This window comes from Dendrobates tinctorius, unplaced genomic scaffold (assembly GCF_039654945.1).
Source record: "Dendrobates tinctorius isolate UK_male_01 unplaced genomic scaffold, ASM3965494v1 ptg000054l, whole genome shotgun sequence".
In the NCBI taxonomy this organism is placed as follows: domain Eukaryota; kingdom Metazoa; phylum Chordata; class Amphibia; order Anura; family Dendrobatidae; genus Dendrobates; species Dendrobates tinctorius.
In genome coordinates this window covers 4,659,411-4,673,498 of record NW_027361722.1, presented here as the reverse complement: position 1 = coordinate 4,673,498, position 14,088 = coordinate 4,659,411, and the positions used below count along the sequence as shown (strand labels likewise).

Genomic DNA, 14,088 nt, shown 5'->3' with positions numbered 1-14,088 from the left:
TCACTATTCATCAGCTTCATTGTGTGTTATGCTCCGGTCCCGTCCAGAGCTGCAGTCACTATTCATCAGCTTCATTGTGTGTTATGCTCCGGTCCAGTCCAGAGCTGCAGTCACTATTCATCAGCTTCATTGTGTGTTATTCTCCAGTCCCTTCCAGAGCTGCAGTCACTATTCATCAGCTTCATTGTGTGTTATTCTCCAGTCCCTTCCAGAGCTGCAGTCACTATTCATCAGCTTCATTGTGTGTTATGCTCCGGTCCAGTCCAGAGCTGCAGTCACTATTCATCAGCTTCATTGTATGTTATTCTCCGGTCCCGTCCAGAGCTGCATTCACTATTCATCAGCTTCATTGTGTGTTATGCTCCGGTCCCGTCCAGAGCTGCAGTCACTATTCATCAGCTTCATTGTGTGTTATGCTCCGGTCCCGTCCAGAGCTGCAGTCACTATTCATCAGCTTCATTGTGTGTTATGCTCCGGTCCCGTCCAGAGCTGCAGTCACTATTCATCAGCTTCATTGTGTGTTATGCTCCGGTCCAGTCCAGAGCTGCAGTCACTATTCATCAGCTTCATTGTGTGTTATGCTCCGGTCCCGTCCAGAGCTGCAGTCACTATTCATCAGCTTCATTGTGTGTTATTCTCCGGTCCCGTCCAGAGCTGCATTCACTATTCATCAGCTTCATTGTGTGTTATGCTCCGGTCCCGTCCAGAGCTGCAGTCACTATTCATCAGCTTCATTGTGTGTTATGCTCCGGTCCCGTCCAGAGCTGCAGTCACTATTCATCAGCTTCATTGTGTGTTATGCTCCGGTCCAGTCCAGAGCTGCATTCACTATTCATCAGCTTCATTGGGTGTTATGCTCCGGTCCCGTCCAGAGCTGCAGTCACTATTCATCAGCTTCATTGTGTGTTATGCTCCGGTCCAGTCCAGAGCTGCAGTCACTATTCATCAGCTTCATTGTGTGTTATGCTCCGGTCCCGTCCAGAGCTGCAGTCACTATTCATCAGCTTCATTGTGTGTTATTCTCCGGTCCCGTCCACAGCTGCATTCACTATTCATCAGCTTCATTGTGTGTTATGCTCCGGTCCCGTCCAGAGCTGCAGTCACTATTCATCAGCTTCATTGTGTGTTATGCTCCGGTCCCGTCCAGAGCTGCAGTCACTATTCATCAGCTTCATTGTGTGTTATGCTCCGGTCCAGTCCAGAGCTGCATTCACTATTCATCAGCTTCATTGGGTGTTATGCTCCGGTCCAGTCCAGAGCTGCAGTCACTATTCATCAGCTTCATTGTGTGTTATGCTCCGGTCCCGTCCAGAGCTGCAGTCACTATTCATCAGCTTCATTGTGTGTTATTCTCCAGTCCCTTCCAGAGCTGCAGTCACTATTCATCAGCTTCATTGTGTGTTATTCTCCAGTCCCTTCCAGAGCTGCAGTCACTATTCATCAGCTTCATTGTGTGTTATGCTCCGGTCCAGTCCAGAGCTGCAGTCACTATTCATCAGCTTCATTGTGTGTTATGCTCCGGTCCCGTCCAGAGCTGCAGTCACTATTCATCAGCTTCATTGTGTGTTATTCTCCGGTCCCGTCCAGAGCTGCATTCACTATTCATCAGCTTCATTGTGTGTTATGCTCCGGTCCCGTCCAGAGCTGCAGTCACTATTCATCAGCTTCATTGTGTGTTATGCTCCGGTCCCATCCAGAGCTGCAGTCACTATTCATCAGCTTCATTGTGTGTTATGCTCCGGTCCAGTCCAGAGCTGCATTCACTATTCATCAGCTTCATTGGGTGTTATGCTCCGGTCCAGTCCAGAGCTGCATTCACTATTCATCAGCTTCATTGGGTGTTATGCTCCGGTCCAGTCCAGAGCTGCAGTCACTATTCATCAGCTTCATTGGGTGTTATGCTCCGGTCCAGTCCAGAGCTGCAGTCACTATTCATCAGCTTCATTGTGTGTTATGCTCCGGTCCCGTCCAGAGCTGCAGTCACTATTCATCAGCTTCATTGTGTGTTATGCTCCGGTCCAGTCCAGAGCTGCAGTCACTATTCATCAGCTTCATTGTGTGTTATGCTCCGGTCCCGTCCAGAGCTGCAGTCACTATTCATCAGCTTCATTGTGTGTTATGCTCCGGTCCCGTCCAGAGCTGCAGTCACTATTCATCAGCTTCATTGTGTGTTATGCTCCGGTCCCGTCCAGAGCTGCAGTCACTATTCATCAGCTTCATTGTGTGTTATGCTCCGGTCCCGTCCAGAGCTGCAGTCACTATTCATCAGCTTCATTGTGTGTTATGCTCCGGTCCCGTCCAGAGCTGCAGTCACTATTCATCAGCTTCATTGTGTGTTATGCTCCGGTCCCGTCCAGAGCTGCAGTCACGATTCTGCCGTTACCACATAAGATGGGGGGGGCTGGGTTCATCTTTCGGGGGGATCCCCTTGTAATCGATCGCTCAGACTGAGACTCGATGTAGAAAACATTTCCTTTAATTTAAATAATCTCTTCGTAAACGTCACACATCCTATTTACACACATAAAAAGGTCGTATACAGACAACGTGCACAACCATGAGCCCTGAGAGCGGGCAGAGAGCGCCCCCTATCATCAGAGGTCGGGACACTTCCACCATGGGGAATGAGGGGAAGATTTAGAGTAAAACCTGAGAAATCAGCAGATTGTACAAAAAAAAAAAATCATAAATAAATTTACAGAAGTTTTCCAGAAATAGAAAAATGATAGCCGCAATCTTCCAGAAGCAGCGCCACCCCCCATTGTGAGGCGGTGACTGGTATTGCAGCTCTGTGGACACACGGGAAGCTGTTTCTGCAAGAAAGCGTCCATCTTTACTAATCCTGGACAATCCTAGACATCTAGCAGAGAAGAATGGAAGGCGATGGCGCTGTAACCTGCCGGACGCATCTCGCTGGGGGGAGAGGATGACGGGCGCCCAGCAGTCTCCGCGCCCCTTTAAGCGGCCATATTGCATCTTGCTAACTCCCGGAATCCGGCTCTTCCTTGGACTTGTTGAGGAGGTCGAAGCTTTTCTGGAGGACGAGGAGGGAGCTCTTCAGCTGAAAGGGAAATGGTGGCGATCAGCTGACCTGCAGTGAACAGAGCTCCCCGCCGGACCCCCGACCACTCGGGACAGGTCACCAGCGCCAACATAAGTCAGCGGGGAAAGTCTACCGCGCCATAAGCGCCATCTTACGGTTTTTGCAGACTCCTCTATTAAGATTCTCGCCGTTTCCTAGGCGCTTGCTGTCAGTGAACAGACGCACGGTGCGGGTACCTGCTCCAGGGTGGTGATGGAGTCCTTCACGACGCCTTTCAGTGCGACTCCCGGAACTTTCCTGCGCGGAGCGTCTTCTCCCTGGGCGAGCGCACTGGGGTGTAACCTGGAGAACAGGACACGGGTCACATAATATGGAGGACTGGAGCAGCAGGGGTGACGGCCATCACTCCAACCACGTAACGGGGTGCAGCGATGGTCACACTCATGACCCCAAATCTCTGCAGACCAGGACAGTATCTGCCTACATGAGGGTGACCAAGATCACAGGGAACAGAGAGCAGGGAGAGGCCGGTGGACCGCAGGGTAGAGACCCCCGCTCCAATCTGGAAGGCAGGTGGCTGCCAGGTTTAGGGGATGGCGGAGGGGTCAGGAGACACCAGTCACTCTGGGCATCTACTCACTTGGTCAACTTCTCCTGCTGGACGTGGTAGAAGGACTGCGCGGCCTGCTCGATCCTGGACAACTTGATGAACAGCATGATGTTTAGCAAAACCAGCAGGACCAGACTGTGGAGGAAGAAACGTTACAGGTGGTGGAACGGGAGAGGGGAATGACAGCAAAATCAGTGATAAGAGGCCGGGACCCCGCAATGTGAGTGACTCCGGCATCAAAGGAGACGCCCCTACAATATTACATTACTGATACAACCCCGCAGCCTCATAGAGACTAGATGAAAGTATGTGCACCCTGTACTGATCCAGAGTTACATCCTGAATTATCCACCAGAGCTGCGCTCACTATTCTGCTGGTGCAGTCACTGTGTACATATATTACATTACTGATCCAGAGTTACATCCTGAATTATCCACCAGAGCTGCGCTCACTATTCTGCTGGTGCAGTCACTGTGTACATATATTACATTACTGATCCAGAGTTACATCCTGAATTATCCACCAGAGCTGCACTCACTATTCTGCTGGTGCAGTCACTGTGTACATACATTACATTACTGATCCTGAGTTACATCCTGTATTATACTCCAGAGCTGCACTCACTATTCTGCTGGTGCAGTGACTGTGTACATACATTACATTACTGATCCTGAGTTACATCTTGTATTATACTCCAGAGCTGCACTCACTATTCTGCTGGTGCAGTCACTGTGTACATACATTACATTACTGATCCTGAGTTACATCCTGAATTATACTCCAAAGCTGCACTCACTATTCTGCTGGTGCAGTGACTGTGTACATACATTACATTACTGATCCTGAGTTACATCCTGTATTATACTCCAGAGCTGCACTCACTATTCTGCTGGTGCAGTCACTGTGTACATATATTACATTACTGATCCTGAGTTACATCCTGTATTATCCACCAGAGCTGCGCTCACTATTCTGCTGGTGCAGTCACTGTGTACATACGTTACATTACTGATCCTGAGTTACATCCTGTATTATACTCCAGAGCTGCACTCACTATTCTGCTGGTGCAGTCACTGTGTACATACATTACATAACTGATCCTGAGTTACCTCCTGTATTATACCCCAGAGCTGCACTCACTATTCTGCTGGTGCAGTCACTGTGTACATACGTTACATTACTGATCCTGAGTTACATCCTGTATTATACTCCAGAGCTGCACTCACTATTCTGCTGGTGCAATCACTGTGTACATACATTACATTACTGATCCTGAGTTACATCCTGTATTATACTCCAGAGCTGCACTCACTATTCTGCTGGTGCAGTCACTGTGTACATACATTACATTACTTATCGTGCGCTGTTATTTGGCTCCTATGATTGTATAACCTATGGACTGCAATGTATATTATACACTCTCCTTATCTGCTTGCTATCTTCCCTTATTTCTGGATGTGCTGGTGATAGCACGTGTGTGCGACTCGGTGCTGGCGATAGGTTGTGTGTGCGGCTCGGTGCTGGTGACAGGATGTGTGTGTGTGCGGCTCGGTGCTGGTGACAGGATGTGTGTGTGTGCGGCTCGGTGCTGGTGACAGGATGTGTGTGCGGCTCGGTGCTGGTGACAGGATGTGTGTGTGTGCGGCTCGGTGCTGGTGATAGGACATGTGCGCGGCTCGGAGCTGGTGATAGGACGTGTGCGCGGCTCGGTGCTGGCGATAGGACGTGTGCGCGGCTCGGTGCTGGTGATAGGACGTGTGCGCGGCTCGGTGCTGGCGATAGGGTGTGTGCTCGGCTCGGTGCTGGTGATAGGACGTGTGCGCGGCTCGGTGCTGGCGATAGGGTGTGTGCTCGGCTCGGTGCTAGGATGTGTGCTCGGCTCGGTGCTGGTGATAGGGTGTGTGCTCGGCTCGGTGCTGGCGATAGGACGTGTGCGCGGCTCGGTGCTGGCGATAGGACGTGTGCGCGGCTCGGTGCTGGCGATAGGACGTGTGCGCGGCTCGGTGCTGGTGATAGGACGTGTGCGCGGCTCGGTGCTGGTGATAGGACGTGTGCGCGGCTCGGTGCTGGTGATAGGATTCTCTCAATGGCGAAAAACAATTTCAAACACATTTGAACATATCGCTCAATTTTATCCCGCCATAGAGATCTGTACTGAGCGCTCCCCCTGCTGCTCCAGTGTGACACACTATATGACTCCGTCCCTGTACTCACAGGATGCTCATCACTATGATGGTGATAGAGTTCCTCCGGCCAACGTCTCTGCTTCTTACTATGGGAGGGGAAAAAAAAAAAAGGTTTTAATTTATGCGGAAGGGGTCAAACGGGTAAAGAGCTGCCGGGCGTCAGTCACTACGCGGGATCCAGATATATATGTACAGTACCTGACCCCACCAACCTCAGGGTATATACAGCGCCCATCCCGACTATGTAGTAATTATAGCAATCACCCCATGCAAACTGAGGGCAAATGCAGCGCCCACCCCGACTATCTGTAATCTGCAGCGCCCACCCAGACTGTCTGTTCTATGCAGCGCCCACCTATCTGTAATATGCAGAGCCCGCCCCACCTATCTGTTCTATGCAGCGCCCACCCCACCTATCTGTAATATGCAGAGCCCGCCCCAACTATCTGTAATATGCAGCGCCCACCCCACCTATCTGTTCTATACAGCGCCCACCCCACCTATCTGTTCTATGCAGCGCCCGCCCCACCTATCTGTAATATGCAGCGCCCACCCAGACTGTCTGTTCTATGCAGCGCCCACCTATCCGTAATATGCAGCGCCCGCCTCACCTATCTGTTTTATGCAGCGCCCACCCCACCTATCTGTAATATGCAGCGCCCGTTCCACCTATCTTTAATATGCAGCGCCCACGCAGACTGTCTGTTCTATGCAGCGCCCACCTATCTGTAATATGCAGCGCCCGCCTCACCTATCTGTTCTATGCAGCGCCCAGCCCACCTATCTTTAATATGCAGCACCCACCCAGACTGTCTGTTCTATGCAGCGCCCACCTATCTGTAATATGCAGCGCCCGCCTCACCTATCTGTTCTATGCAGCGCCCGCCCCACCTATCTGTAATATGCAGCGCCCGTTCCACCTATCTTTAATATGCAGCTCCCACCCAGACTGTCTGTTCTATGCAGCGCCCACCTATCTGTAATATGCAGCGCCCGCCTCACCTATCTGTTCTATGCAGCGCCCACCCCACCTATCTTTAATATGCAGCACCCACCCAGACTGTCTGTTCTATGCAGCGCCCACCCCACCTATCTATAATATGCAGCGCCCACCCAGACAGTCTGTTCTATGCAGCGCCCACCCAGACTGTTTGTTCTATGCAGCGCCCGCCCCACCTATCTGTAATATGCAGCGCCCACCCAGACTGTTTGTTCTATGCAGCGCCTGTCCCACCTATCTGTAATATGCAGCGCCCACCCAGACTGTCTGTTCTAGGCAGCGCCCGCCCCACCTATCTGTAATATGCAGCGCCCACCCAGACTGTCTGTTCTATGCAGCGCCCGCCCCACCTATCTGTAATATGCAGCACCCACCCATCTGTAATATGCAGCGCCCACCCCACCTATCTGTTCTATGCAGCGCCCACCCCACCTATCTGTAATATGCAGCACCCACCCAGACTGTCTGTAATATGCAGCGCCCACCTATCTGTAATATGCAGCGCCCGCCCCACCCATCTTTAATATGCAGCACCCACCCAGACTGTCTGTTCTATGCAGTGCCCACCTATCTGTAATATGCAGCGCCCGCCCCACCTATCTGTTCTATGCAGCGCCCGCCCCACCTATCTGTAATATGCAGCGCCCGTCCCACCTATCTTTAATATGCAGCGCCCACCCAGACTGTCTGTTCTATGCAGCGCCCACCTATCTGTAATATGCAGCGCCCGCCTCACCTATCTGTTCTATGCAGCGCCCACCCCACCTATCTTTAATATGCAGCGCCCACCCAGACTGTCTGTTCTATGCAGCGCCCACCCCACCTATCTGTAATATGCAGCGCCCGTCCCACCTATCTTTAATATGCAGCGCCCACCCAGACTGTCTGTTCTATGCAGCGCCCACCTATCTGTAATATGCAGCGCCCGCCTCACCTATCTGTTCTATGCAGCGCCCACCCCACCTATCTTTAATATGCAGCGCCCACCCAGACTGTCTGTTCTATGCAGCGCCCTCCCCACCTATCTGTAATATGCAGCGCCCACCCAGACTGTCTATTCTATGCAGCGCCCACCCCACCTATCTGTAATATGCAGCGCCCACCCAGACTGTCTGTTCTATGCAGCGCCCTCCCCACCTATCTGTAATATGCAGCGCCCACCCAGACTGTCTATTCTATGCAGCGCCCACCCCACCTATCTGTAATATGCAGCGCCCACCCAGACTGTCTATTCTATGCAGCGCCCACCCCACCTATCTGTAATATGCAGCGCCCACCCAGACTGTCTGTTCTGTGCAGCGCCCACCCCACCTATCTGTAATATGCAGCGCCCACCCCACCTATCTGTTCTATGCAGCGCCCACCCCACCTATCTGTAATATGCAGCACCCACCCAGACTGTCTGTTCTATGCAGCGCCCACCTATCTGTAATATGCAGCGCCCGCCCCACCTATCTGTTCTATGCAGTGCCCACCCCACCTATCTTTAATATGCAGCACCCACCCAGACTGTCTGTTCTATGCAGTGCCCACCTATCTGTAATATGCAGCGCCCGCCCCACCCATCTGTTCTATGCAGCGCCCACCCCACCTATCTGTAATATGCAGCGCCCACCCAGACTGTCTGTTCTATGCAGCGCCCACCCAGACTGTCTGTTCTATGCAGCGCCCACCCAGACTGTCTGTTCTATGCAGCGCCCACCCAGACTGTCTGTTCTATGCAGCGCCCACCCAGACTGTCTGTTCTATGCAGCGCCCACCCAGACTGTCTGTTCTATGCAGCGCCCACCCAGACTGTCTGTTCTATGCAGCGCCCACCTATCTGTAATATGCAGCGCCCGCCCCACCCATCTTTAATATGCAGCACCCACCCAGACTGTCTGTTCTATGCAGTGCCCACCTATCTGTAATATGCAGCGCCCGCCCCACCTATCTGTTCTATGCAGCGCCCACCCCACCTATCTGTTCTATGCAGCGCCCGCCCCACCTATCTGTAATATGCAGCGCCCGTCCCACCTATCTTTAATATGCAGCGCCCACCCAGACTGTCTGTTCTATGCAGCGCCCACCTATCTGTAATATGCAGCGCCCGCCTCACCTATCTGTTCTATGCAGCGCCCACCCCACCTATCTTTAATATGCAGCGCCCACCCAGACTGTCTGTTCTATGCAGCGCCCACCCCACCTATCTGTAATATGCAGCGCCCGTCCCACCTATCTTTAATATGCAGCGCCCACCCAGACTGTCTGTTCTATGCAGCGCCCACCTATCTGTAATATGCAGCGCCCGCCTCACCTATCTGTTCTATGCAGCGCCCACCCCACCTATCTTTAATATGCAGCGCCCACCCAGACTGTCTGTTCTATGCAGCGCCCTCCCCACCTATCTGTAATATGCAGCGCCCACCCAGACTGTCTATTCTATGCAGCGCCCACCCCACCTATCTGTAATATGCAGCGCCCACCCAGACTGTCTGTTCTATGCAGCGCCCTCCCCACCTATCTGTTATATGCAGCGCCCACCCAGACTGTCTATTCTATGCAGCGCCCACCCCACCTATCTGTAATATGCAGCGCCCACCCAGACTGTCTGTTCTATGCAGCGCCCACCCCACCTATCTGTAATATGCAGCGCCCACCCCACCTATCTGTTCTATGCAGCGCCCACCCCACCTATCTGTAATATGCAGCACCCACCCAGACTGTCTGTTCTATGCAGCGCCCACCTATCTGTAATATGCAGCGCCCGCCCCACCTATCTGTTCTATGCAGTGCCCACCCCACCTATCTTTAATATGCAGCACCCACCCAGACTGTCTGTTCTATGCAGTGCCCACCTATCTGTAATATGCAGCGCCCGCCCCACCCATCTGTTCTATGCAGCGCCCACCCCACCTATCTGTTCTATGCAGCGCCCACCCAGACTGTCTGTTCATTGCAGCGCCCGTCCCACCTATCTTTAATATGCAGCGCCCACCCAGACTGTCTGTTCTATGCAGCGCCCACCTATCTGTAATATGCAGCGCCCGCCCCACCTATCTGTTCTATGCAGCGCCCGCCCCACCTATCTGTTCTATGCAGCGCCCACCCCACCTATCTGTAATATGCAGCGCCCGTCCCACCTATCTTTAATATGCAGCGCCCACCCAGACTGTCTGTTCTATGCAGCGCCCACCTATCTGTAATATGCAGCGCCCGCCTCACCTATCTGCTCTATGCAGCGCCCACCCCACCTATCTTTAATATGCAGCGCCCACCCAGACTGTCTGTTCTATGCAGCGCCCACCCCACCTATCTGTAATATGCAGCGCCCGTCCCACCTATCTTTAATATGCAGCGCCCACCCAGACTGTCTGTTCTATGCAGCGCCCACCCAGACTGTCTGTTCTATGCAGCGCCCACCTATCTGTAATATGCAGCGCCCGCCTCACCTATCTGCTCTATGCAGCGCCCGTCCCACCTATCTTTAATATGCAGCGCCCACCCAGACTGTCTGTTCTATGCAGCTCCCACCTATCTGTAATATGCAGCGCCCGCCTCACCTATCTGTTCTATGCAGCGCCCACCCCACCTATCTTTAATATGCAGCGCCCACCCAGACTGTCTATTCTATGCAGCGCCCACCCCACCTATCTGTAATATGCAGCTCCCGCCCCACCTATCTGTTCTATGCAGCGCCCACCCAGACTGTCTGTTCTATGCAGCGCCCACCCAGACTGTCTGTTCTATGCAGCGCCCACCCAGACTGTCTGTTCTATGCAGCGCCCACCCAGACTGTCTGTTCTATGCAGCGCCCACCCAGACTGTCTGTTCTATGCAGCGCCCACCCAGACTGTCTGTTCTATGCAGCACCCGCCCCACTTATCTGTAATATGCAGCGCCCACCCAGAGTGTCTGTTCTATGCAGCGCCCGCCCCACCTATCTGTAATATGCAGCGCCCACCCAGACTGTCTGTTCTATGCAGCGCCCTCCCCACCTATCTGTAATATGCAGCGCCCACCCAGACTGTCTGTTCTATGCAGCGCCCACCCCACCTATCTGTAATATGCAGCGCCCACCCCACCTATCTGTAATATGCAGCACCCACCCAGACTGTCTGTTCTATGCAGCGCCCACCCCACCTATCTGTAATATGCAGCGCCCACCCCACCTATCTGTTCTATGCAGCGCCCACCCCACCTATCTTTAATATGCAGCACCCACCCAGACTGTCTGTTCTATGCGGCGCCCACCCCACCTATCTGTTCTATGCAGCGCCCACCCCACCTATCTGTAATATGCAGCACCCACCCAGACTGTCTGTTCTATGCAGCGCCCTCCCCACCTATCTGTAATATGCAGCGCCCACCCAGACTGTCTGTTCTATGCAGCGCCCACCCCACCTATCTGTAATATGCAGCGCCCACCCCACCTATCTGTTCTATGCAGCGCCCACCCCACCTATCTGTAATATGCAGCACCCACCCAGACTGTCTGTTCTATGCAGCGCCCACCTATCTGTAATATGCAGCGCCCGCCCCACCTATCTGTTCTATGCAGTGCCCACCCCACCTATCTTTAATATGCAGCACCCACCCAGACTGTCTGTTCTATGCAGTGCCCACCTATCTGTAATATGCAGCGCCCGCCCCACCCATCTGTTCTATGCAGCTCCCACCCCACCTATCTGTTCTATGCAGCGCCCACCCAGACTGTCTGTTCTATGCAGCGCCCGTCCCACCTATCTTTAATATGCAGCGCCCACCCAGACTGTCTGTTCTATGCAGCGCCCACCTATCTGTAATATGCAGCGCCCGCCTCACCTATCTGTTCTATGCAGTGCCCGCCCCACCTATCTGTAATATGCAGCACCCACCCAGACTGTCTGTTCTATGCAGCGCCCGTCCCACCTATCTTTAATATGCAGCGCCCACCCAGACTGTCTGTTCTATGCAGCGCCCACCTATCTGTAATATGCAGCGCCCGCCCCACCTATCTGTTCTATGCAGCGCCCGCCCCACCTATCTGTTCTATGCAGCGCCCGCCCCACCTATCTGTTCTATGCAGCGCCCACCCCACCTATCTGTTCTATGCAGCGCCCACCCCACCTATCTGTAATATGCAGCGCCCACCCCACCTATCTGTAATATGCAGCGCCCGTCCCACCTATCTTTAATATGCAGCGCCCACCCAGACTGTCTGTTCTATGCAGCGCCCACCTATCTGTAATATGCAGCGCCCGCCTCACATGTAGCAGAGCCGAGTCTGTCATTCGGCACAACTCCAGAAACCCCAGTGATGTGCCCGTCATAGTACTGCAGGACCCCAGCCCCATGATCCATACTCCGCCTTAGCGTTCAATCACACATTCAGCTCTGCTACATCTGGGTAATGTCTGTTCATAGAAAACAAAAACAAAATAAGTGGTGATAATTCTGGGGCCCGAACTGCAGAGGTCACCTGTGTGCACCGGCTCCACTCCAAATCTCATGCTCCCAGAATCCAGCTGGGGGCCATGTTTGGTCAGGTGATCTGCGGGGCTGCGGCTGTGCGGACGTCGCCTTCTTCTAATACTAGAGGCTTTCGTGCTTTCCTGCAACGCGGAGCCCGAAGATTCCTCCTCCAGCAAATCGGACTCTGCAGAAAGTATATACAGAGCATGTTATATCTGGGGTGTTACATAGGACTGCAGAACATTATTATGTGCTCTGCACTGTGTTATCTTGGGTGTTACATAGGACTGCAGAACATTATCTGTGCTCTGCACTGTGTTATCTGTGGCGTTACATAGGACTGCAGATATATGTGCTCTGCACTGTGTCATCAGTGGCGTTACATAGGACTGCAGATATCTGTGCTCTGCACTGTGTCATCAGTGGCGTTACATAACAGTGCAGAACACAGATATCTGCAGTCCTATGTAACGCCACTGATGACAGTGCAGAGCACAGATATCTGCAGTCCTATGTAACGCCACTGATGACACAGTGCAGAGCACAGATATCTGCAGTCCTATGTAACGCCACAGATAACAGTGCAGAACACATATCTGCAGTCCTATCTGTGGCGTTACATAGGACTGCAGATATCTGTGCTCTGCACTGTGTTATCTGTGGCGTTACATAGGACTGCAGATATCTGTGCTCTGCACTGTGCCTTCAGTGGCGTTACATAGGACTGCAGATATCTGTGCTCTGCGCTGTGTCATTACATAGGACTGCAGATATCATAGGACTGCAGATATCTGTGCTCTGCACTGTGTTATCTGAGGTCTCACCTAACTGTTTGAAGTAATCCTCCAGGCCGCTCCAGGAGTTCCTCTCGATGAACGTCTTGACGAGACCCCACGGCTGCTTCTTGTACTTCACATCTGTGCACACACTGGAGACACATCAGGACCAATCAGAGAAGGCCAATTATCTCAAGTACCCGCCCCCGAGGATCTAGCACATCACCGTATTAGTATTTATGGGACCCCCGATGCTTACCGCAGTCTGCACTTGTGCTTCGAGGCTCGGGAGATGCAGTACTTGTTCACAGTGTAGAAGTAGTCGTGGTACGGGACGTCATGTGTGAACACCTCCGTCTCTACAGAGTAGTACTGGCCCTCCTGACTCTCTTTATACAGGGTCTGAAATGGGTAACACTTCATATTCCACATAAGAACGTTACCCTGCTCCTTCCAGACTGTGACCTCCCACCAGATCAACAAGCCCATCTACTGAAATACTCTGTGCTGCTGGGAGTACTCCAGCTCAACTACTGTGCAACGTTCATCTGTGACCTCCCAGGGGGGCAGCACTCATTTCCTGAAATACTCTGTGCTGCACCCCCCCTCCCACCAGGGATTAGCCACTTGCCTCTACATAAAGCATGATGGCGGGAGCGGGCCTGACATAAAGCATCATGTATGGCTGGATATCGGCATGCAACCTGTGCATCACCCGTAGTATGCTGATGGAGGGGGCATTTAGGACCCCCGTAGAGTAGCCGGACCGCCGCTGGAGGCTTCTAAGATCCCGGTCTGCTCCTGCAGCGCAGCGGCGCCGGCCTCCTTCCCCATCGTGACTAATGTGCTGAGTGCGGAGCAGGCGGTATCGATCCCCTGTGCTCTGCAGGGTGTAATGGGCGGTATAATGCTCTATTATTACGCTATTACCCAGAGATTGATCTGCCACTGTTCAGCTCCCCGTCCGGACCCCCGCTGCGTCTTAAAGGGGCTCAATCATTACATTAAGCTTTAATACACTTGATCTTCCAGTTCATCA

General features: G+C 52.8%; 1 protein-coding gene across 5 annotated transcripts in view; it reads right to left on the bottom strand.

Annotated features, from left to right (window-relative positions):
* Window positions 1–2,460: 2,460 nt before the first annotated feature.
* GRAMD1C (GRAM domain containing 1C) overlaps window positions 2,461–14,088 on the bottom strand; it is a 144,103-nt gene continuing 132,475 nt past the window's right edge. For all 5 annotated transcript variants that reach the window (XM_073577055.1, XM_073577054.1, XM_073577056.1 and 2 more), the window contains 7 exons: window positions 13,309–13,451; window positions 13,098–13,201; window positions 12,281–12,457; window positions 5,869–5,926; window positions 3,684–3,788; window positions 3,280–3,385; window positions 2,461–3,061 (listed from right to left, as the gene is read on the bottom strand). In XM_073577055.1, coding sequence (XP_073433156.1) covers window positions 2,981–3,061; window positions 3,280–3,385; window positions 3,684–3,788; window positions 5,869–5,926; window positions 12,281–12,457; window positions 13,098–13,201; window positions 13,309–13,451 — 774 coding nt within the window. In that variant the 3' untranslated portion in view covers window positions 2,461–2,980. The remainder of the gene's footprint in view (window positions 3,062–3,279; window positions 3,386–3,683; window positions 3,789–5,868; window positions 5,927–12,280; window positions 12,458–13,097; window positions 13,202–13,308; window positions 13,452–14,088) is intronic.